At 39.8% G+C, this 23,980-nt stretch overlaps 1 protein-coding gene across 1 annotated transcript in view; it reads right to left on the bottom strand.

The window, feature by feature from the left end:
* The window catches only part of FAM160A1 (family with sequence similarity 160 member A1), a 241,812-nt gene that overhangs the window by 53,352 nt on the left and 164,480 nt on the right, over positions 1 to 23,980 (bottom strand). Inside the window, exons 4-6 of the mRNA XM_003790218.3 lie at positions 22,650 to 23,276; positions 14,137 to 14,295; positions 11,988 to 12,074 (exon numbers count right to left, since the gene is read on the bottom strand). Of these exons, the coding sequence (XP_003790266.1) occupies positions 11,988 to 12,074; positions 14,137 to 14,295; positions 22,650 to 23,276 (873 nt within the window). The remainder of the gene's footprint in view (positions 1 to 11,987; positions 12,075 to 14,136; positions 14,296 to 22,649; positions 23,277 to 23,980) is intronic.

Genomic DNA, 23,980 nt, shown 5'->3' with positions numbered 1-23,980 from the left:
CAGAATGATTGTTTGGGCCCCACTACTCCCATCCCAGCTGAGCCAGCCTCTTTAATGAGGGCTTCCTTGGTCACAACTAGAAGTCTAACCTTGGACAAGGTCACAACTCAACATGTGAGATGGCACCAGGGGCATCCAGCTTTCCTGCTGAGCTCAAGCATCTCTGCCCCTGTCCGCAAGGCTTCTCCAGCTGCTAGACAGCCCTAAAGGGAACATCTGTCTGCCCTGGAGCTAGCTGGAACCTGCCTGTGAGGCTGTGGAGAAAACAGCAACAACCTCATTTCTCCAGAACACTGTTGGGACCCCTCTCACTTTATACCAGACCAGCAGTGTGGGTCACCTTGAGCACACTGGTATGCATTCAGCACAGTGGAGGACAGAATCTTCTGATGTGACTAGTTTATCTCCAGGCATGCTAAGAAACAAAGTTACAGACGAACAAATACAACTCAAAAGATTACTGTAGGAAGAAGTAGCTAGCAAAGATAAAGCAAGAAAATATTCAGAAGCTGTTAGTGATTAAAAACTATGGGTCAATGATGGAGATCATGGTTTCACTGCCAAGTTACTCAATGTCTTACTCAATGTCTAAGTAGAGATACGAAATACAGAGAACAAAAAATTATCTCTCTTATCTGTTAGTGTGGTTCACCCGAGAGCTGGTGGCTAGCTTGGGGCTGAAATAACTGGAAGGAAACTACAACAGATTTAACAAAGAACTGCCAAATTTAAAAAAAAAAAATTACTCAAAATTCCAAAGCCAAGGGCATCCTAATTCCATGCTTTCGATTCCTTTTTCTTCCAGTTTTCCACTGAAAGGAATGACATAATCAATGAAATTTTACAACTTCATAGGAAACCAGACATGAAATTTCAAGGTGTTTTTCATCAGGAATGGGGCAGGCAACAGCAGAATGACGGAGAGCACACACACGTGAGGCATCCAAAGTCTGCCAGGAGCTGGTGAGGGGACTTGCCTCTTCCCTCCTCCACCCTAGACCCTCTCTACTGACTCCCTGATTAGAGATGCCTGAGGGAGAATGTACAGGAGACACGGAGCCAAATAATGTTCAAACAGCAGGCTGCTCTGCCCACTCCTCACTATGACCCAAGAGATCAGTGTATTCTTCCTGTAAACGCAGCACCCAATTACAGCCCATTAATATTTTATAATGGTGATAATAATTTGAAGACGGTACTTAATTGTCCTTAAAATCTTCAGTCACTACTTTCACTGAGCATAAAAGTCCAAAACATGCCCAGCCAGTGAGAGCCAAAGTAGGCTCTAACAGATGTCCCAGCCTGCCCCACCCACACACACACTGACAGCAAGTGGCAACTCACAAGCGTAACTGCTCTCAGCCTCTCGAAATTTTCATCTTTTGTCTTCTAGTCCCCCCAAAATAGGTATAGAGTTCTTACCATCCATCACCCTAAGTCATCCATCACCCTAAGTCAATAAGCCATGAATTATTGAGCTTGCAGGGTGCCCATCATGAATATGTATGTGTGTGCTTGGAAGACAAGATTATAAAACAAATGAGCTCCACAGCGGCTTACGTGAACCCAGCACACATGCCTGGAATGAAGCAGCTGAAATTATTCTGCCCAGGTATTGTATATTGTTCAAGCATGGTTCTAGCACACAGGAGACAGTGGAAAAATCAGTTTTTCTGGTAGATTTTTCGCTTCTGTTTTTCTAAGCGCACACGGATGGAATAATTTGCTGAATGAAACACAGCTGGCTGCTCTTTGCAAAAACCAAAGGTCCAGGCTTTCTTTGAGGTCAACAGTTACCGTTGCTAATGCCAATGAGATGCCTGCGGAAAAGCATGGGGTGTAATCATTTTCCCTTCCATCCACCTCTTACTTCAGCACACTCCCTTCAAGGATTCTGCCTCTATCTACCAGCAATAGCCCCAAACTACTGCCCTAATTTCTTAACAATCTCTAAATAAAAGTGTTCAACAACCCTCTAAACAAAAGGCCATCCTAGTTCATGAGATGCTTGACAGAGAAAATATGACTGAGGCAGGTGCCACATACTTATACACAACCTTACACACACCCTGCCAACCCCCTCTTTCTAATCCTGCCAGATCTAAGACAAGCACTGAGGCCATCTTTGGCTTCTGCTGACCATCTACTGGTTTCCTACCAGCCTAGGACTCCAAAACAACACTCCTGGACCAAGTCTTCCCAGCTAATGATAGGCCCACCAGGCTGCTTCACTTTGTTTATCTGCCTCTCCTCAGCCTGACCACTGCATTCAAAAAAACCAAAAATCGGCCAGGCATGGTGACTCACGCCTGTTGTCCCAGCACTATGGGAGGCCGAGGCCAGTGGATTTCCTGAGCTCAGCCCAGTTTGAGACCAGATGAAGACCAGCATGAGGTAGAGTGAACCAGAGTGAGACCCCATCTCTACAACAACAACAACAACAAAAAAAAAAAACCAGCCAGATCTTGTGATCCCAGCTACATGGGGGGGGGGGGGGGCGCAAGAGAATCACTACAGGAGGAAGAAGTTTAAAAAAAAAAAAAAATCTACTTGATAATCATTTCACTTGGCTCCTTTGTCAACCTGGGTACTTTCTTCCACTATTGTCATCTGCAAACATTTACTGGTCACCTAAAATATACAGGACACCATGCTACCTCCAGAACAAGGGCTGATAAACTTTTTCTATAAAGGGCCAAAGAATAAACAGGTACTGTGGACCGCATATAGTCTCTGTTGTATATTTCTTTTTTTAAAACAACCTTTGAAAATGTAAAAAACATTCCTTTCTAAAATACTGTGGTAAATACACATAATACATAATTTGTTATCCTAATAATTTTTAAATGTACAATTTTTTAGTAGTAAGTACATTCACATTGTTGTACTTAATACCCCTTTGAATCTCCATAGCTTTTTTCATCTTGCAAAACTGAAACTCTATACCTATTAAACACTAACTCACATTCTCCCCTCTCCCTAATCTTTGGCAACCACCCTTCTACTTTCTGTTTCCACGCATTTGACTGCTCCTACCTCACATGCGTGTAATCATGCACTTTTTGTCCTTCTCTGGCTTAATTCACTCAGCATGATGTCCTCAAGGGTCATCTGTGTTGTAGCATGTGTCAAAGTTTCCTTCCTTTTATGGGTGAATAATATTCCATTTTATTTACCTATCACCTTTTTTTTGTTGTTGTTGTTGCAGTTTTTGGCTGGGACTGGGTTTGAACCCGCCATCTCTGGTATATGGGGCCGGTGTGCTACTCCTTTGAGCCACAGGCACTGCCCCTCCCATCACCTTTTGTTACCCATTGATAGACAGAAAAAGCATTCTTAACTCACAGGATATACAAGAAAAGGTTAAAGATCAGATCTGGCCCATAGCAGTTTGCTAACCCTACTCTGAAACTATAATAAAAAAGCAAACAACATGAACAAGAAGTTCTAAAATTTTCTCAGTTTATGACACCTGAAATTGTTTCACAGCATCCCTAAGCCAAAAGAAATACCAAATTATTCTAAGTGTTTAGGTCCAAACAACATCATATGTAGTTCAATCATAACACCTTAACTTGTTAAGTTAAGCACTCAAACATCAGAGTCAGACTGGAAGCTTCATACCTCATTTCTGGCTTCATGCTAATTTTTATATGATACTTTTTAAAAATTACATATATATGTATTTGAAATGGGGTCTCATTCTGTCACCCAGGCTACAGTACAGTAGCACTAATATAATTCACTGCAACTTTGACCTCCCAGGCTCAAGTAATCTTCCTGCTTTAGCATCCTCTAGCTAAGACTTCAGGTGTGCACCACCTTACCCATTTGTGGAGACGAGATCTCACTATGTTGTACTTGCTGGTCTCCAACTCCTGGCCTCAAGCGATCTTCCCACCTCAGCCTTCCAAAGTGCTGGGATTATAGGCATGAGATGCCTTGCCCTGCCAATATGTGCTTTTAAAGATAGAACCCACCAAAAATTCATCTTTGCAAAAGTACAACCACAATGAAAGCAATGTGTATGATTTAATGTTGAAACTATAAACTATTCCAAGCTGGTAGTTCACATAGTGTCCAAAAGATGTCACTGTGTTTCCCTCATAAACTCAAGATATTTCTCAGGGCCCCACGAGTTTGCTGAAAAGCCCCAGGGCTCCCTGGCGGGCTGTTTAGGAACCAGATATAGGCCCATCCAGAGATCAGGATAGAGTGAGGAAGCAGGGTTGAAAAATATTCCTGACAACAGAAAGGAGTATATGCTCGGACTGACACAGACACTGAGAGCTACAAATTCCAGAGAAGAGAGAAGCCTAGAACCTCCAAAGTTAGGGACAGCTGCAGGAGGGTGTAAGAATTAGGTGGTCCTTGGAGACAAAGTAAGACATACCCACAAAAGTGGAAGGAAGAGGACATTCCAAGCACAGGAAACAGACCATGTGTACTTAGGAGGGCACAGAGCAGGGGCTGTGGCACACAGTATGTACAGCCAGACTGAGGAGACTACTGGAGGGTTTAGAGGAAGGGTGATGTATTTAAAGATGTGTTTAAAAAACTTAACCCAGCAGTTATTTGGGAGACAACCTGAAGAAATAAGTTGCAATAATGAGACTTGCAAGCAAAAACTAATCCTAGTTAGGACATGTGCCGATGGAGACCTACACTGACACTGTCGGGAGAAGAAACAAAAAGGAGATTCAAGAACCTTACCGGAAAAGGCTAGCACTATTTGAGTGGAGAGTCAAAGACTGGAGCATAACCAAGGCTCCTAGGCCAGGTAACTAGGAAAAATGATATGATATTATTCACAGGGAGAAAGACGAGCTGAGCTGGCCTTGGGAGATAGGTATTACGAGTTTGGCTTCTCCTGTCAGGAAACAATGGGTCACTCAGACAAAGAGATCCAACCGGTGGTTTCATACACAGGCCCAGCAGATTTTCAGGCCATCTGTGCAGAGTGGAGAGTTGATCATGAGGGTCAACTGGCAGAGGCTGATCCCAGGGGATGTCCACATTTAGGGATGGAAAGGAGAAAGCTAAGCCGGCGCAGCAGACAAGTTTAGAGTGTGGCAACAAAGGGGAAGAGGGAGTAAGAAGCCTCACAGAGTTGTTAATAAAGCAATCCTTTAAAATCCCCATATTGTTAAGCAAACCTGTAAAACATCTAATAATCTGGTGAGGAAAAACCGACATAGTACATAAGGGGGAGGCAGTCACCGCTTTAGGTACTTGAAGGGTTTTATAGCTGAGGAGCAGGCCCTCCTCTTTTGAATCTTTAATCCCTCATGCCCATATTTTCTCTATCCCCTTCCCCCTCACCCATCCTTTCTCTTGAAATCTGTTTCTGGTTTCTTGTGTTCCCAGAATGCCAGTCCACACCTGCTGCCTTATTTTGTCACCACCAGATCTGTCCTGAGCCTCTTAGCAGCCAACTCCCTCCGCACTGCCTGGTATGGACATAAATGTTCACCTGCCTTAGGAATCAAATTAGGGTCTTTCCTCAGTCCTCCTCCCCACCCTCTCTTGCAGGCTGCAGTGCACTTTCATCCAGACATACTCTTCCACACGTTCCCCTCACCTTCAAGGTCCGCCCAGGGTCACTCTGTCCCTCCTCTACTCGCTCTTTCTGTGTCACAGCATTTATTTTAATCTTTCTTAAGTTGGTGGTTAACATGTCAGTCTCTTGGGTCCCAGATTACAAACTCCATGGAGACTAGAGGGCTTTTCAGTCACCTTCACTTCCCCACAGACTCCGGGGGAGCGCTTTGTATCTGGTGCACACTTATAAATGGTCTTTGAACAAATGATACCCTTTTACTGCACATGAGATGATGGAATTTGTCCTGGAAGAGATATATTTTTGCATAGAACAGCAAAGGATTTTTCAGAAATATTATCTGATTTCATGCACTACACTCATATTTGAGCTTCATACCCTGTAAGGAGGAAAGAGGAGCATCATATCTTCATTGGGCAGCTCAGGAAACCACAATTCAGAAAAGTTAAAACTTTGCACAACATCACAGAGCAACAAATAGAGGGGCAACAACTGGAACCCAGATCTCCTAATTCATAGTCTGGAACTCTTCTCCTACACACTCTGCCTCTGCAGGAATTGTGTAATAAGCCTCATTTGGTTATGGTAAGCTGTGTTTTAAATATTTCTTCCTTGTTTATTCGTATCTAGTATGTTATTAGCATTTCCACCTGTTGCATTAAAGTCTAACTCTGATTTTAGGTTCTCGAGGACAAGGATACACACACACACAATTAGGCAGTAACTATAAACTATAAAGTGGGTTTTCTAAGGTGTTTCTAAAAAATTTAAGCTGCAGTTTATTTAAGCACAAACCCTAAATACCCTCTATAGATGTCATTCTGCCTTCCAGTTAATGCTCGAAAATGCTGATACTAGGAAATCAGTGTGTGACGGCTTCCACAAGCCCCTCTCGATCTACTCTCCATCTTTTCCACCCTGACCTCTTCCCACTAGAGCGATATGGACTTTTTCCCACAGTCCCCTGGCCATATGGTTTCCACCTGGGTTCACTCAATGGGCTCTAACAGGAGATTGAGAGAAGTGAGGAGAAGGAAGTTTGGCTGTTTCTTCCTCTGACTCCCTCTCTGAAAAGCTGCCTCAGGCTGGTTGTGACTCACAAGTTTGTGGCTGGTACCAGGCAGCCCTCTTCATACAGCTCTCTCTGACCCTTTACATGCATATTCAGACCTAGGGGCGGTAACTAGAGTAAATCTCCCCAGAATGTGGCCATTAATTCTTTAATACCCCTACCATCAAGGAGGGGTTTGATACCCCCTCCCCTTGAAAGCAGGTGATCTCTATACTACCATGAACAATAAAACATGGCAGAAGTGATGCTGTTCCAGGTTCCAGACCCAAGCCTTAGGAGACTGGTACCTTCTACTTCCTGCCTCTTGGAACACATACTTTTCGTGCCCTTACTATTCAGCCAGCTCAGAAAGTCCAACAACCTGAGGTTGTAATGCTGTGAAGACGCCCAGGCTAGCCCTGTGGAAAGGCTGTATGGAAGGAGGCAAATAGGGAGAGAGAGAGATCCAGCCAGCCCCAAGCTGTTCAGTCTCCAGCTAGTGAGGCTCCACACATCACAGAGCAGAGATGAGCTGCTGTCCCCTCTGTGCCCCATCCAAATTCCTGTATGAGAGAGCTGTAAATAAACTAATAATCGATTGTTTTAAGGCACTAAGTTGGGGACAGTTTATTAAATAGCAATAGATGACGGAGACACCACACTCTTTTTAACTAGTCCACTTATTAGCCTTCCCTCCCCAGTTTGTGAGCCCTCTGTTCCTTCCGGGGCCCTAACTGACAGACATGCATGACAGTCATTAGGGTTGATAATCATATTCTAGACTTCTCTTCTTCCAAGAAAATGGTAGAACTGCACTTCCCCCTGAGCACAGCTGTGGCCTGGTGACTTGTTTTGCTTTAGAAGATGAAATGTGAACAGAAATGACATGTGTCACTTCCAGACAAAAGCTTGAAGATGCAGAAGAGGATATTCGCTATGTTTCTTCCCTCTGACATTACGACCCCTGATATTAATTCCAGATGGTGACAGTTCTACCAACTGAGCCTTGAGTGAGTACAGCATGAGGAAAAGCTACCTATAAATTGTTCATCTCACAACCCAAGAAGCGCATGCAGAGTGAACAAGAGATAAACATTATTTTGGCCCCCAGGGATTTAACGGTGTCTATGACTGCAGCATTATTGTCAGGACCAATAAAATAAGCTCCTTTGTCAAGCTAATCCTGACCAAAATTCCCCCATGCATGGGGATCCATTTGAACTCCTGAATACTCTGCACACCAGGACAGAGGTCTTTGTCTCTAAATTAAGCAAATGTTATATATATATATATATATATATCCATCTTTTTTACATCTACAATCAGAAAAACCATGGAAATCTGTCAACCATCATGATAGCCAGAGAAATGCACCTCACAGACCTCCTTCTGCAGGGAGTATTACTGACCAAGTGTACCTGCTACTAAACTCTGGAATGTTCTGTGCATTTTCTCTTGAGGCCACACTTCCCACAGGTTGCTCCCAGTCAGTGACCAAGTGTGGCGAGGATACTAAGGCAAGCCCATTCCTGGGAGATACTAATTACTGCCTAATTCTAACAGCCTTTCTCAGACACTTGCAGCTGGCCTTCTGTCCCCTCCCCTTCCTCCACTCTCCCAACCTTCCATCTCAATCCTATCTTCTTTCACATGGACATTTCCTCATATAAAATCCTTGCATATTTAATCCTATCTTGGCATTTGCTTCTCTGAGAACCCAAACAAATAGAATAATATCAATGAATATTCAGCCCTGGAAAATTTAATTTTGGCAAAGCAAACATATAAAGACAACAGAACTAGGTCTCGTTGGATATAGGCTGTCCCATTATTCTTAAGTTTTATACCAAGTGATATCCATATCTATGGTTAGATCTAATTCCTACATTATCTATATTAACAAGTATCATTTTCTTTAATAAGACTTCCACAAAGTAGGATTTTAACCAATCTCTAAAAACCCTTTCTAAAGGATTTTAATCAATTTCTTAAAATTTAACCTTTCCAAACATCTAAAATAGGGTTCTAATCCTTCATCCAAAACCCTGGAGACCATGTGTATATTGGAATTCAAAACTTTCAGAAAAGTAATGTGTATATCTTTACTTGACATAACATCCCCGAGAGGTCTGAGGCAACACCTTATAACCAAATATATTAATATGTCTTCCACAAAACACACAAACATTAACATATGTGAGTTAAAAGTAAATAGTCTTGAGATGGTTCAGGCAGCATCTGATTAGTTTAGCAAAGGTTAGGTTGTATGCCGATTTAACTGTAAGAAAATACGCAGTTTTCAGAGCTTTTTGAAGTTCAGGTTGTGGATAAGAAATTGTGGACCTGTGTGGCTGTACTACAGAAAATGGCACAGCCCTCTGGGGGAAAAGAGGAAATGCCTTTGTACTAACACAACAGAATAAGTGGCCACCCCACAGTGTGGAATGAAGAAAGCTCCTAAGAATTTGTGAAAACAACATGCAAAGGCAGATTATATCATATACATAAAGAATGGGGCGGGAAAAGGGGAGATGATCTTCACTTGCCAAGCACTCCCACTCCCCACATTTTACTAATCATAATCCTTTGTGATGACTTCATCTCTGGTTCAGAAATGTTGCAGAAATACTGTTCACGAGTATTAATTGTAATGTGGGAAAATATTTCAGGATAGATTTACATATATTATTATGAGTCAGAGAGAAGAGATTCACGCCTGTAAACTGCCTACACTGATGGGAACTAAAATGTTATGAATAAATTGGAGGCTGAGATAGTGCACAAGGAATGAGATCATTTCCCTGAGCATGCAGCCCCTGCATGTCTTTGCTTAGTAATCTTTCTGCGCATTATGTATCTTCTCAATAAAAGGAATCTGCAAAAAGTGCTCAGGGCTTATCCTGCACCTGGGAAGCCCACCTCTTGCAGCTTGTACTCTCAATCCATGTCTCATGTGATCATTTATGCAGTAGTGATACTCACCTATCAAGGCAGTGGGTACAGAGTATGAAAACTATGGACAAGAGTCTCCAATAGACCTGAGTCCAGATTTCTAAGTAACTCTCCCCACGTCAAAAGAGAGGACATACAGGAAATAGGATATGACTGCTCCCACTGGGAACTCCTCAAGGAATACCCAATTCTGGACTTCTTGGCTCACAGGCCTCTGAGTCTCTGCCCTCCCATTCATGAAAGGCTCCTTCCTTCATCAACCATACGGGGAGCCAAGGGCCACAGGAGAGGCTGTTCATCTTTCCCCACCCCTGCTCTCTTGTAACCCTGTTAATTCTAAATGATAAAAACACAAACAAATTTTTCAAAAAAGATGGAAAACAGAGAAAAATTAATTAAGGAGGAAAAAAATCTATCTCTGTTCTACCCAGTTGCTATATAGCCTGGGGAAAAATTGTTTGCAATAGATAAAAGCGATAAAAGCTAAGTAATCTTAATTAGGGCTTGGAAATTCAAATCTAATATAGGAACGTTCACTTTTCATTTTATATATTCAGCATTGACTTTTTTTTTTTACAGTAAGCATGTATTAATTTCATGGGTTTAAAAATCTCATATTTTAATTATGAGCATAATTGAGAATAATATCAGGTAATGTATGTCAAGTGCTGCATCAAATGTTCACTATTAATCTCTTGCAAACCACAGTCTGGAAGGAACTGAGAGCCAGCACTCTGCGGGCACTTTAACCAACGTTCCATTTGTGTGGAACCTCTTAAGTCTAAGGTACTATACTCAGTACTCAATCCCCAGAAAAGATGCATACCATAGAGACAGACATTAAATAAGCAATCCCACACGTAATGACTAAATTCCGCTTGTGGTAAGCATTCTGAAGGACAAGTGTAGAGTGACCAGTAAGATCTCCACAACAGCTCTCTGAGGTGGCTCTCATCTTAATTATGGATAAAGAGTTATTAGTTTGTAACAGTAAAGTATGCTAATTATAACATAAAATATCCTGAACAAATAGTAATTACAATAATTATCACTATTATAATAATGATGGGAAATTATTTTATGTCACTAGGTCAATGAGGTAAAGAATGGTAATAAATGAGGAAGAAAGCGTAATATGTAACAGAGTATACAGATTATCACTGCCAAGAATTTCTATAGTAGTGTTGCATCAGGAAGGAGAGAAAAATTCTTCCATGCAGAGACTTACAGGCACCCAATGCAAAGATACCCATCCTACTCCTGGAACAGTGAAATACTGACAAACAGGACAACCTAGAAACAAATACAAGGTTTGTATTTTCCAAATCTGTGCCCCGTATTTCCCAGAACACATCTAATTTTATAGACTTAGCCCCTTCGTGCTCATAAACCACTGAAATAACCTGGAAATCTCAGTATTTTATGCTTAGCCCACATCAAAGATTACCTCTAAAAATCCTAGACAGACCAAGTACTCTGTTTATTCTGGAAAATATGGTCACTGTGCTCATAAGGTCGGAGATGAACATCTTCCATCAAGACCTGCTGCTCTGAGCCAGAAACCCCATTAGCATGGACAACCAGGCTTCAAAGCTGCCATGGTCAGGTATTCTTGGATTCTATAAAATAAGAGCCCATAAAAATGGAAGTTCAGGATATAGAAAGGTGGGTAACTTCCTCAAAACAATACATGATAAGCTGCTCTTTGCTTCCCTTCCTCTCATAGGTGGTAACTCAAAAAGCTTGACAAAAAGCCTTTGAACTAAATACTGTATAAGTCTCTTTAATTAGCGAAGGAAAAACTCCTTGAAATTAGAATTCTAGGTCCGTGGGTGCCTCTTGACAGTTCACAATGGAAAAGATATCAGCTGATTTATTATACAAAATGAGAGAGTCATAAGGAATTCAGAGTGGTGCTAATGAGACAGCCAACCTTTGATAGGCCCTTAACTTGGCTTCACTTTAATTTTTGCTGTCACAAACTTGTTATAATAAAAAATTATGTTCTATTAAGGAGAAAGCAAATCCATGGCACTTATGCCACCACTGCCCTTCTCTGTGCCCACAGCAGACCTTGCATTCTGTGTGACAGACACAGCCTCAGAGGACAGCTCAGCACAAAGTTATGTAGCCCATGAACTGAAGCAGACACAAGAGTCAGAGTTTATTTGCCAATTGTCCTTCAGTCTCACAGCCCTACTTGACACTCACAATACTGTATTCTACGACACCAAATGAAGCCCATGAGGCTTCAGCTGAGGCCATTGTTAAAACCTGCTGTTTGATACTGCTAAAAATATGGATGGATTGAGAAGACAAATAAGGCTAAAGCCATCATCCAATCAGTCGCACCGTGTTTACCCTCCTTGGTTTCCATCAGTTGTACCACAAACACACAGCAGATTACACCAGACAGTCACTGACCTTATGGAGAGCAGGAGCCAAGACGGGCACCAAGAACCCATTGTAGATGTAACTGACGAGCTGGCGGCGAATCAAGGGGTGAGCCACCTAAGAGAGAGACATGCAGTCGTGAAAAAGACAAAGATTCAATCAGTCTTCAGGTCTTCTTAAAATCACACATTTCTGTGTATTTCCCAGATTCAGAAAAGAAATCCAAATTTGGGGCATTTATTTCATGGTTAAAGAGTTAAGTCAAACCTCACAGTGCCATGTTATCTTTTCAAATGCTTTACTCCAGGAAAAACAGCTTTGCTAAAATGAGAAGTTAAACTTGGTAATTTTAAAGTGACTGTTTGGGCTCGACACCCATAGCTCAGTGGTTAGGGCACCATCCACTTACACCTGGGCTGGCAGGTTCAAACCCAGCCTGGGCTTGCTAAAAACAACAAAGATGACTACAACAACAACAAAATAGCTGGGTGTTGTGGTGGGTGCCTGTAATCCCAGCTACTTGGAAGGCTGAAGCAAGAGAATTGCTTAAGCCCAAGAGTTTGAGGTTGCTGTGAGCTATGATGTCACAGCACTCTACTCAGGGCAATATAGTGAGACTCTGTCTCAAAATAATAATAATAAAGTGACTGTTTGGAAAAAATACAATAAACAGAAAGAATATGTAAGATCTATAAATTAAGATTAACAAACTGGAAAGTATCATTTTTGCCCCCTAACTTCTTTTAAATCACATCTCAACTTGTGACTAATTATTTTTAAAGAAGAGTATAAGTATCAAAATGAGCAATTAAATACATTTCTTTTGCTAACAGAATACATCTCATTTTGTAGATGTATTCTCTGATTATTCGTTTACATTGAGGAGGAAGGCATTTAAAAATTTTTTTCATTAAAAACCGATAATGTTAAAAAAACAGAAATTATCAGAGGTACATGTCATTTATTTGTCAAAATATATTTAGAATGGATAACCTTTTACTAATATCTTTTTTAAGTAACCTTTTCAGTAGTCCCCCTAAACAAAAAAAATCTTTAAAATATGTAGCATATGATTTCAATTTCAAAATGTAATATGAAATACATAATTTCTCTGCTCTTAACTATGCCTGTTAGTTTTATTTTGGAATGAAGCAAGAGAAGAAGAGGAGGGAGGATCAAACGATAAAGTAAAAAGCAATTTCTAGGGAAGTAAGACTAGATCTTTAAATTACTGATAATCTCTCCCTCTGTGTATACTTGGGGAGGAACAGTAGTTCTATCTTTCTTATTTCTACACACTTCTGCAAGAAAATGTTGATAGACTGCAATATTAAAGGAAAAAATAACTTAAAGTGTAATCTATTTATCTTATATATAAATAAAACTTCCTTTGACTTAGCAATAAAAATGAGATGGGAACTAAAGTAATTTACTTGTATTTTCTTCCCGAAGCTATTTCGTTATCCAGTAGATAAACAGATTATAACTAACATTTTTCATCCTGCAATCACCATAAAGAAAACTTGATTTCTTAATAAATCCAGCCTTAAGGTATTATTTGCGTTGTATAGAAGTAAAACATTTTTGATGAAAACCTACTACATCTTTAAATATATATTTTTTCATTGAAAACAGTAACAAGAAATCTAAAGGTAAAAATCTAATCAAGAAGCCAAATACACAAGAGTTCAGTGGTTTTTTCCCCCAAGCGGGCCAATTTCAAAGCAAATTTAATTTGTGTTGCTAAGAAGATGCTTAAGTTCTTCTAAATTCAATTGGGATAACAGTATTCTTTATGTAGGATGCACCATTAAGCAAAATAAAGTGTTTTTCTTTGTAGACTCCCAAGAAGTCCTTGAAGTAAAAGTGGTATAATATAAAGTAGTTAGAAACCTAAAAATATCTATTTAATGAGTTAGGCACTGAACTTATTTTTGATGGTTAAGTGGCTAATCAAAACAGAATTAACACTTTACAAAAAAAGATTTAAAAATTCTTTTTTTCCCCAATTTAAATTTCCCAGCAAAACCTACAATCTTTTTCCTTCATTCAGTGGGATTAAAACATCAATATTCTGTAAACATTTATTAAAAGAGTAAATGTCTATAAACTAATCCTTTGCAATGCTTGTGTTCTGAATGGAACCAGGACAAAGGGACCCTTGAGTGTGCTCTGGTACCTGTATGACTGCGTTGCAAAACTCCAGGGAGTTCATGAACTGGACGAGAGAAGGGAGTAGAAGCCAGTCGTCCTTCAGAAGGCAGTGCCACTCCTCGCCTTTCTCTTCTAGCTTTGTAGGCAGGGAAGAGTAGAGACCACTGAGCCCAGTTGCAAGAACCTATGTTCAGAAATAAAAATGCAGTGAACTCTTTTCCAAAGCTCTTAACCTGCAACTAATAGCTCACAGATAATATATCAATGCTGCCCCCATCCAAAGACAGAACTCTAAGTAACAAGGTACTAAAGAAGATATCAGATAGCTAGTAGGATTCAGCAGGAGGAAACAGTAGGGAAGAACCACTCCAGCTGAGGGACAATACCAAAGCCACTTGGCTAACACACACACACAGTTGATGAGGTAGCTCAACTCTTATGTGCTGGACACTACGCTGGCCTGGGGAGTGGGGGCCTGAAAAGGGTACACACAAAGATGAATAAAACGTAATTGCAGCCACAAGAAGTTCAGGAAAGGAACAAATTCAAAAACAATAGTCCAGGGCACTGATTGCAAACTCAGAGAGGGTCAATACCCCAGTCTACAGAAGAGTCCTAGACTGAGGTGACCCAGGACAGAAGGTCATAATGGTGGAAACCATCAGGAGCTTCATGAGAAAGATTCTTGCCAATTCCTTGCATGTTTAAGGTCCTGACTAGCAGGTGCATGTTTAGGAAGCACTTTCATGTATATTTCTCATCTGACCTTCACAAATAATAGCAATAAATTCCCCAATTTCCTAGAAAGAATTAGGGGATGTGGAAGCACTTAGATGTGATGACAAGAGTCCACACAGAGCTAAAGTCAGTCTACACTGAGGCATGAGTAATAGGAAAAGCAAGTAGAGAATAAATTTGAGCATCACATGGAAGGTGTGTATAAGCATGATCTAACCATGATATCTACAAGTCCAGCATTAATCCAAACCTTCCTCCCTTAGTGCTCTGTTCCTAAAATCAAACCAACAGCATTGGGCTTGGTAAGTGAGATTAGTGAGAACTCCAAACTGTCAAGTTATCCAACTTGGTCATTAAGACAATGGTGATGATACCTTTAATTGAGATAGAAATGTAGAAAAGAAACACATTTAACACTGAGTGCTTGCTGATTTTACCTTGTGGAAAGTTAGTAAGACCAGGGAAAACAGTGAATTTCACAGTCCTGGAAGCATCCCAGCTGAGAATAGATGCTAGCTAAGCTGCATCTCAGACATCCCGACTCAGAAGTTGTGCATAGGAAGGACAGGGATGGCACTGACTGCAGGCAAGGAGGTCAGCTACTGCCTACAGCACACACTGAGGGAATGATGGCCTCACACGGGACAGAAACGCTTATGAAAATATAATGAGTCAGGCCCAAAAAAGAAATAGCGACACACTCACTGATCTCACATCACAATGAGAGATGAACAGGCAATTATAATGATGTTAGAAATGCTCGGAATCCACAACAGAAAATATACGGAGCTGTGAGGGTACAAAAGCCTCAACCCAGACTTGAGGGCTCGGCGGCAGGAAATGTTTTCAGAAAAAGGGATGTCTAAGGTCCTGAAGAACTACAAGGAATCAGCCAGAAAAAGAGTGGTGGAAGGAAGAACATCCCAAGCAGAGGAAATAGCATGAACAAAAGCCCAAAGGAGAAGGAAATGGTGGTACCTCTAGGAACTAAGAGAAGTACAGCACTCTCAGAGCACAGCCCACAGGTGGACAGAGGCTGACAAGGTAAATAGGAACCAAGTCCTACAATGTTGGACAGGCCAGGATGAAGAGCTTCTCGAGCATCCGAATGGAGAGTCCAGCAGACAGATAGGTGGGGCTGATGCTTAGGAGAGAGCTGTGGGCCACAGATGGAGATCTGAAGCCAACTATATATAGATGATTCCTCGAGTATTACAAAGAGGAGGAAAGGCAAATTTAGACAGATAAGATGCAACCAAATAATCCACAGTGCCTGACGTCAGAAACAAAGTCAGAAAAAGAATAGGTATAGGTATTTTAAACTTGAAAAAAAATTACAGTGGCACCTCTCTACTTGACCACCTCCCTAAATTGACCATCTCCTTAAGCTGACCTAATTTTCACAGACTAGACATGCACCACATGTATATAACAGTACAGGAGACCTAGTTCCTTGTGGTAACTCCCTCTAATGTTGACCAGTTTGTAACAGTTCCTTGGGTGGTCAACTTACAGAGGTTCTGCTGTATCTACAGACCTAACGCTGCCTTTCCAGGCATCCCTCTGTGTAGCAACCATGCTTCTTGCATTTATTAGTTTATTGCCGATCTTCTCCATCTCACTTGGTCTGACTTGTTCACTCCAGTCACACTGGAGGTGTGAATGATTTATCCTGTCAAATATGTTGAGTTTCAGACACAGGAGTACTTACCATGAGTGACACAGCCAACTCAATGACAGTATAGGCCGGGGAGGTCTTAGCACAGAGAAACCAGATAAAGCCCCAGGAGGACACAGGAGGGGTGGGTGAGAAGGTGTAGGAGCCCACAGTGGTGTATAACGGGCAGAGAGAGAAACAAATTAACTATTTTGATTTATCTGGGGAAATCAAAAGATTATATATATTTCTCTGTTCTATTTCCTGGTAACCTTTATTCACTCATCATTCACTCACTAAAAGAAAAAAAAAAATTATTGAGCACTTACTCCAGGCCACGTGCTATGTTAAATATAGGAAATACAATAGTTAAGAAGAGAATACATTTATCTCTATTTCAAAATCAGGGCTTCTGTAGTCCCAAAGGAGAATGCCCCTTATTTAAAGTATTTAATTCCTTGTCAACATACCCAAACAAATCACTTTAATTCCCATTTTGAATGTGACCCAAATGAGTTGCCTGCTATAAATTAGAAACCTCTGGCAAAAGAGAACAGAGACCAAAAGTTCTCCTTGAAGAGAAATCTAATCTTGATGCCACATTTTTAAAATCAATTACATTTGCTAACTCATGCTAAATTAACCACAGAACAAAGGCTTTAATTCTGCATACTCCTGATTTCTTAACCACTTTGAGGCTTTGAAGATGAATTCATAAAGACAGGCTTAATTTGTCTGACTAAAAAGCTGGGAATAACTATTCAGTATATCAATATAATTATAGCAACATTAATTTTCAAATTACATACATCACTGACAGTAATTAAAAATAACACATACCTAATATTCGCTTTTTAAAATGAGTATCCTGGAAAAGGCATGGCTGAGATGGAAACAGAGGCTGCCCAGACAGAAGGATACTGCCTGTACAGAGGATACTCCTCTATGGAAGGATACGCCCTGTGCAAGCTGAACAGAGTCCTGCCATGTTCCTGCCACTCCAAGCTGTCTCTGGTATCTTCTTCAGAATGGCAGAAAAATCAGGGAAAAGATACTGTGCAGAATAAAGAGTACTGCGTAGTCTTAGGGACAAGATTCCAAATCTTTACTAATATTTGTATCCTTCCTTTAAGGAGTTCAGATTCATTCATCCACACTGCACATATTTCTGGAATGCAGATTGTGGGCCGGGCATATGCAAGGTTGGCACTGGGGAAAGAGCAGTGAACCACCTAGACCAGGTGAGACAGAGAAGACAGCCCGTAAACCAGGTAAGTGCAAGAAAGACAACCTACCCAAAGGCATATGGAGCATGCAGTGAGAACAGGGCAAGAGAAAAGGAGAGGCAACAAGTTTGTAGGTGATTTTTCCAGCTTTGAGAGTTTCATAGCACAATCTGTTTACTTTTGCATTTCATTTTTAACTTAAAAGTTAAATTATTAAAAATTGAAATATATATGTATTTAATAGCTAATTCAAAATAAAATGCCCATCTACTATTTCAGCCTTTTCATTGTAATATATATTTATTCCCACCACATTAAGTATTAACACAATATTTAAACATATCTTCTCCCAAGAGTCTCCTTAAAAGAAAGTAATCACTGTATAAAACCGTATGGATAACAACAGACAAAAAAAAGCAACAACCTCCCTGGCCACAGTAGAGCAAGGCACTTACTTGCTCAGACCATGGACTTTAATATCAGACTAATGTGGTTTTGAGCAGACTCTGTCATTGATAGGCAGTTATTAAAGTTGTCTTAGTTTCAGCCTTTTCACTGAGTTGTTGCAAGGACTAAAGAAATATTACACGTACCAAGATCAGCATGTTTTACACAGGGGAGGAAAGAAAAATGACATGCACGGAGCACAGAACATGTCAAGTAATGTTTAACTTTAAACATCTAATGATACCCAGTTAATTTTAGCAAACACAAAGATTTTTAGCAGATGGCTTTAGTTTGAAGCTCACAGCAAAACACCTGGTGGAGACTATTTGATGCAACCTGCCAAAACAAAATGCCTCATAAATTTTGGGTATGGGATGAATAACTCTCTACCCGCGGCTGTGTACCTAAAGGTCACTTGTTTTAATTTGCATTTCTTCATTTATGTACACACTGGTTTCTCCATTTGCCAATATGTAACAAATTGTACAGATTTAACCATCAATATTTGGTTTAAAAAAATCAAAAGAAGTGATAGGGTCATATAAACCCCAACCATTTGTCGGCACAAAATTATTCCCTAGAGTGTCCTCATTCTCCTTCTTGAGGAAGCACATCTTGAAATAAGAAGCAGCACAACCAGTGAGCTTTCTCTACCAACTATAACAATAAAGGTTTCTAAAAGTGGTCCAATTTCCTGAAAGAGTCATTACTCTTCCAACAGCCTGATGCTAACACACTTTGACAATCATACTAATTAGAGAAAGCTTTTTGTCAATTGTGGTCCTTAGCCGGATGGTTAATAGAGTATGCTTTTATCTTCAACATAAAGAGGCCTTTTTTTTTTAATTATGTTGTCAGATGTAATTATAGAAAACTGGGTACAAATGAGATTATGGGATCTATCCTGAGGGGCAACTTAACACAACGAAGCTCGAAGCTCGTGTTTCATTCTAGCAAATAAGGTCAGCTGGAGATGTTTTCCCTCCAATTTTAATGAACTGCACAGTATTTTAAAACACAGTATTATAAAAGCAACAGTTACTCAGTAAAATATGCTACGACAGAGTTAAGGGGAAGCCTAAACATTAAAACATACTCCACTCTTATCACCATATATTCAAATTTTTAATTATTAAAGATTACAAAACAGAATAGAAACCCACTGCTAAGACTTAACAGATTTTAACATTTTGTCATAATTCCTTCAGACTTTTTTTTTCAAAAAATAAAACATTACAAATCAAACCAAACCCTACTCCAATCTCATTACCATCTCTTCTCTTTCCTTTATCCCTGAAAGTAATCACAGTCTTCAACTGAGCATACATTAGTCCTGGGTTTATTTTTTTACTTTTACTTTTGGATATGTATATGTATTTAAACACACACACAGACACACATCAGCTCGGCACCCGTAGCATAGTGGTTATGGTACCAGCCACATGCACCAAGGCTGGAGGGTTCAAGCCCAGCTCCAGCCAGCTAACCAACAATGACAACTGTAACAACAAAAAAAATAGCCAGGCATCGTGGTGGGCACCTGTAGTCCCAGCTACTTGGGAAGCTGAGGCAAGAGAACCACTTAAGCCCCTGAGTTTGAGGTTGCTGTGAGCTGTGACGCCATAGCACTCCACTCTGGGGGACATAGTGAAACTCTGTCTCAAAAATAATTAATTAATTAATTAATTTAAAAAAACATTGTGCACACTAAGTTTCTGTGTTTTAAAATTTTATGTAAACTTTATGTATACTTTATGTAACCTTCTGCTACTTTCTTCTTGACTCAACATGTTTTCAGATTTATTGATGTTCCTTTATGTAGCTATATGATAATACATGTGATTCATTCATTCTGAATGCTGAATAGTATTCTATTGATTATGAATAATTTATACTTCATTTCATATATTTCTATTTTTCTCTTCTTCAAATCACTGTTCTACTGAACATCTTTCTTTATATATCTTTGTAAACGTGCCAGATATCTCTGGGCCAGAAATATAGAGATGAAATCCCAGAATCACATGGCATACAGATACTCAATTTTACTAAATATTACCATAATGCTCTCCTGAGTTATTATACCGATTTATATTCTCGAAAGTTCTTGGTTTTTTCATACTCTTGATAATACTTAGTGTTATCAGTAAGTACTGTTGTCTCCTTGTTTCACAAACAGTAGGATAACCTAACACATCTTAGAATGCTAACATGTCTTGTTGTAATATACTCAGTATACAGCATAACCTATAAAGTATTCCTGCCAAAAACACTGAACCTAAATTTAATTGAGCAGGTTGAGTTCCTCCAATTTGTAGGAACTATGGGTATAGGGACAACAACAACAAAAAAAAGCAATCATCCAGGATGTGGGGTATTCTATACGACAATAGCCTGGTCTCTTAAAAAGTCAATGTTATGGAGGAGAAAAGTAGCAGATTGTTATATATTAACAGAGAATAAAGAGACATGATAACTAGATACATACCTTGCATTGGACAATAGCTTAAGGGGAAAAAGCTATGAAAGCAATTTGGGGCATAAAAGGAGAAGTAGGTATAGATTATATTTAGAAATTACTATATAATTTTTGTAGATACACTAACAGAATTATGGTTATGTAGAAGAATGTCCCTAATTACAGAAGATACAGGCTAAAGTATTTGATGCTTGCAACTTCATTTCACATGAAACAGAAAAAAACAAATAAAAATTATAGATGATACACATACCAAAGAATGGCAAAATATTAACAAATTTTGAATCTGGGTGGTATGTACATGGTGTTCATTTTAATTTCCTAAATTTTCTGCATTTTAATTTTTATCATAATAAAAAAGGTATAAGGCAGTGCCTGTAGCTCAAAGGAGTAGGGCACTGGCCCCATATCCCAGAGGTGGCAGGTTCAAACCCAGCCTTGGCCAAAAACTGCAAAAAAAAAAAGTTTTATAATTTTCTCTATAAAGGCTTTTCATATCTTTGTTAGATTTATTTCAAAATACTTCATGATTGTGTTGCTTTTTAAAGTATTATTTTTTAAAATTGCCTTTTACATATTGATCAAGTGAACCACCTGAATATTTTGATGATCTGTTACAATGCCTGCTCTTCTTTAACAGTAGAACGACCAGGAACAATTCAAATAAGCCAAAATCCAAACCTTACACAGTCCCTCACACAAGTGCCTTTTATAAAGAGTTTGCTTTTTTAGAACAGTTTTAAGGTTCATGACAACACTGAGAGGAAGAGACAAAGATGCCTCACATACCCTGGCACCCGCAAATATGTAGCCTCTTGTTATCAATATCCCCCACCCAAGTGGCACATTTGTTAGAAATGATAAACTTACAGCGACTCATTACAGTCACCTCCAAACCATGGTTTACACTGGGGTTCACTCATGGAATTGTGCATTCTGAGTTGGGACAAGTATCACCCTTATCGTATCACACAGAGTAGTTTCACTGCCTTAAAAGTCCTCTGTGCTTTGCTTATTCATCCCTTCCTCTGCCCCAGATCTTGGAGAGAAAAAAAAAATATGATCCTGTTGCATAGTTGTGCCTTCTCCAGATTGTCTACAGTTGGAGTCCTACGACAGCCCTTTCTCGGCTTTTTTCACGTAGTAACGTTCATTTAGAGTTCTTCCATGTTCTTTTCATGACTTGATAGCTAATTTCTTTTTATCTGAATAATATTCCATTGTCTACATGTGCCATGATTTATTTATTCACCTACTGAAAGCCACCTTGGTTGCTTCCAAGTTTTGGCAATTATGAATAAAACTACTATAAACTATGTGCAGGTTTTGTGTGAATATAAGTTTATTTCAATTCCTTTTAATAAATACCAAGGAGTATAACTGCTAGATCACATATTAGGACTATGTTTAGTTTTATAAGAAACCGCCAAATTGTCTTCAATGTGGCTATACCATTTTTCATTCCCACCATTGCTCCATATCCTTGCCAGGATTTGGTGTTGTCAGTGTGACCTCTGCCCACTAAGTTCCTGCTGAAACCCGACCACCACCATCTCGTGTCCCTATGACAACCAAACACACCATAGCTAATGGTCTTTCTCTTGCCTAGAAACAAACTAATCAGTGAAACTAGCTATTCAGAGCCTTACCACATGCCATGATTCACTGGAGCAAAATCAACCTAAAACGGTAAAGATTTGGATATGCTCTCAAGATCTCTCAAGCTATGCTCTCATAAAAACTAAAATCATTCCCAATGCAATAATAATGAACAAAGAAATGGTAACATACCTAGCATCCTCTGTTGGGTGACAAGGAGCTGACACTATTCAGCCAAATAGTATCTCAACTTAGATCCCTCTGCTCCCTCCAAAAGATTTCCTCCAAACACCTTTCCATAAAAGGTGCCAGGAACAACTTGCTGAAAAAAGGGACCAGCACAAGAGAGGAAAAGAGAGTGGGTGGAAAACATGGTGAGGAGAAGAACTTACTGGACAAAAGTAGGTGTTCTCCACGATGTGGTGAGCCACCATGCTGTTCTCCGCAGAAAGAGACATGATGAACAGCAAAGCATCTCGGGCTTGCTGGCCCACTGTCCCCTCTCGGTGAATGAAGGGAATCAGAAGGGAGAAGATGAGGAAGTTGGCAGCCCCTTGGTCCTCACTAGTGTGGAAGAAGAGTTCCAGAATGGAGGGATCTTTGGCAAGGATGGAACAGAGTTGATTGAGTAGGACAACCAGCTTCCCCTCCACTACAGGGGTAGCTGTTCCTGAACAAGAGCTTAGCAACATCATCAGAGGCTTCAGAATGGGCTTGTGGTGCAACAGAGGCTGGTGCGACTGGGTGACCAACATCTCATACATCTTTAGCTGCTCAATTTTAGTCTCATCAGTAAATTCCCTTCTTAGGCTCCAAAGGAAGAGTTTCTCCATGATGTTCTCAGAGACCACAAATTCCAGGATTGGCCCCATTGCAGCGTCCTTGGCTTGTTCTTCGATCAGCAGGAAAAGCATGTGTTCTACATAATTCTGCACAGCACTGGCCTCATCTGGAGGGACAGACCCATATTTTGCCTGAGTGTTCTTCAAGGGGTCATGCTTCTCTAAGATTTTCACAACCTGTAACCAAATCAAATATCTGTCATCCATCTGATGTTTATCATAATTACAAAAACACACCACCATTGATTTTACCAAAACTTCACTGAAAGTGTAGGAGCCACTCCCCCACAAGATATATGGGAGCACTGTGTATGTGTATGTGTGTGTCTCTCTCATGGAAATAAAATGAAAGGGCTAAATTACGGAAAGAAGAGGTTCAAACATGTTCACTTATAATAGTTACAAGTTTCAGCAACTTAAATATCAAAGAAAATAGTATGGTTATATAAATTAAGCTACATGCATTCCTTATTTATTTTGAAGACTATTAACACAAAAAACTATAAATTATACATTAAATGAAAAAGCTACTTGTGTATGTTAGGTCCATAATTGTCAACTATGTTGAAAACAAGTATATGCAAAAAAACTCAAAAGAAACATGCAAAAATATAATTTTTGTGTTTAAAGTGATGACTTCTTAAATTTTTTCTAAACTGCCAATAATAACGTTGCTTTTTAATATTAAAATACATTAAATAAGCAAAAGGAAGCCTGACTACCACTGTTCTCCTACAAGCAAAATTTCAGCAAACACAGTTACTCATATGCCCTTGACAGAACAATATTCTTCCCTCCCCTATTTAGATGGGCACTTTCTTCAATCAAGGATGCAGCAATTGAAAAGATAAAAGGAAAGTGATGAACAAGAGACATAATGA

The sequence above is a fragment of the Otolemur garnettii genome, unplaced genomic scaffold, assembly GCF_000181295.1.
Source record: "Otolemur garnettii isolate 467f Iridium unplaced genomic scaffold, OtoGar3 scaffold00041, whole genome shotgun sequence".
Taxonomy (NCBI): domain Eukaryota; kingdom Metazoa; phylum Chordata; class Mammalia; order Primates; family Galagidae; genus Otolemur; species Otolemur garnettii.
The sequence above is the reverse complement of the archived record's forward strand: the minus strand, read 5'-3'. Positions and strand labels throughout refer to the sequence as shown.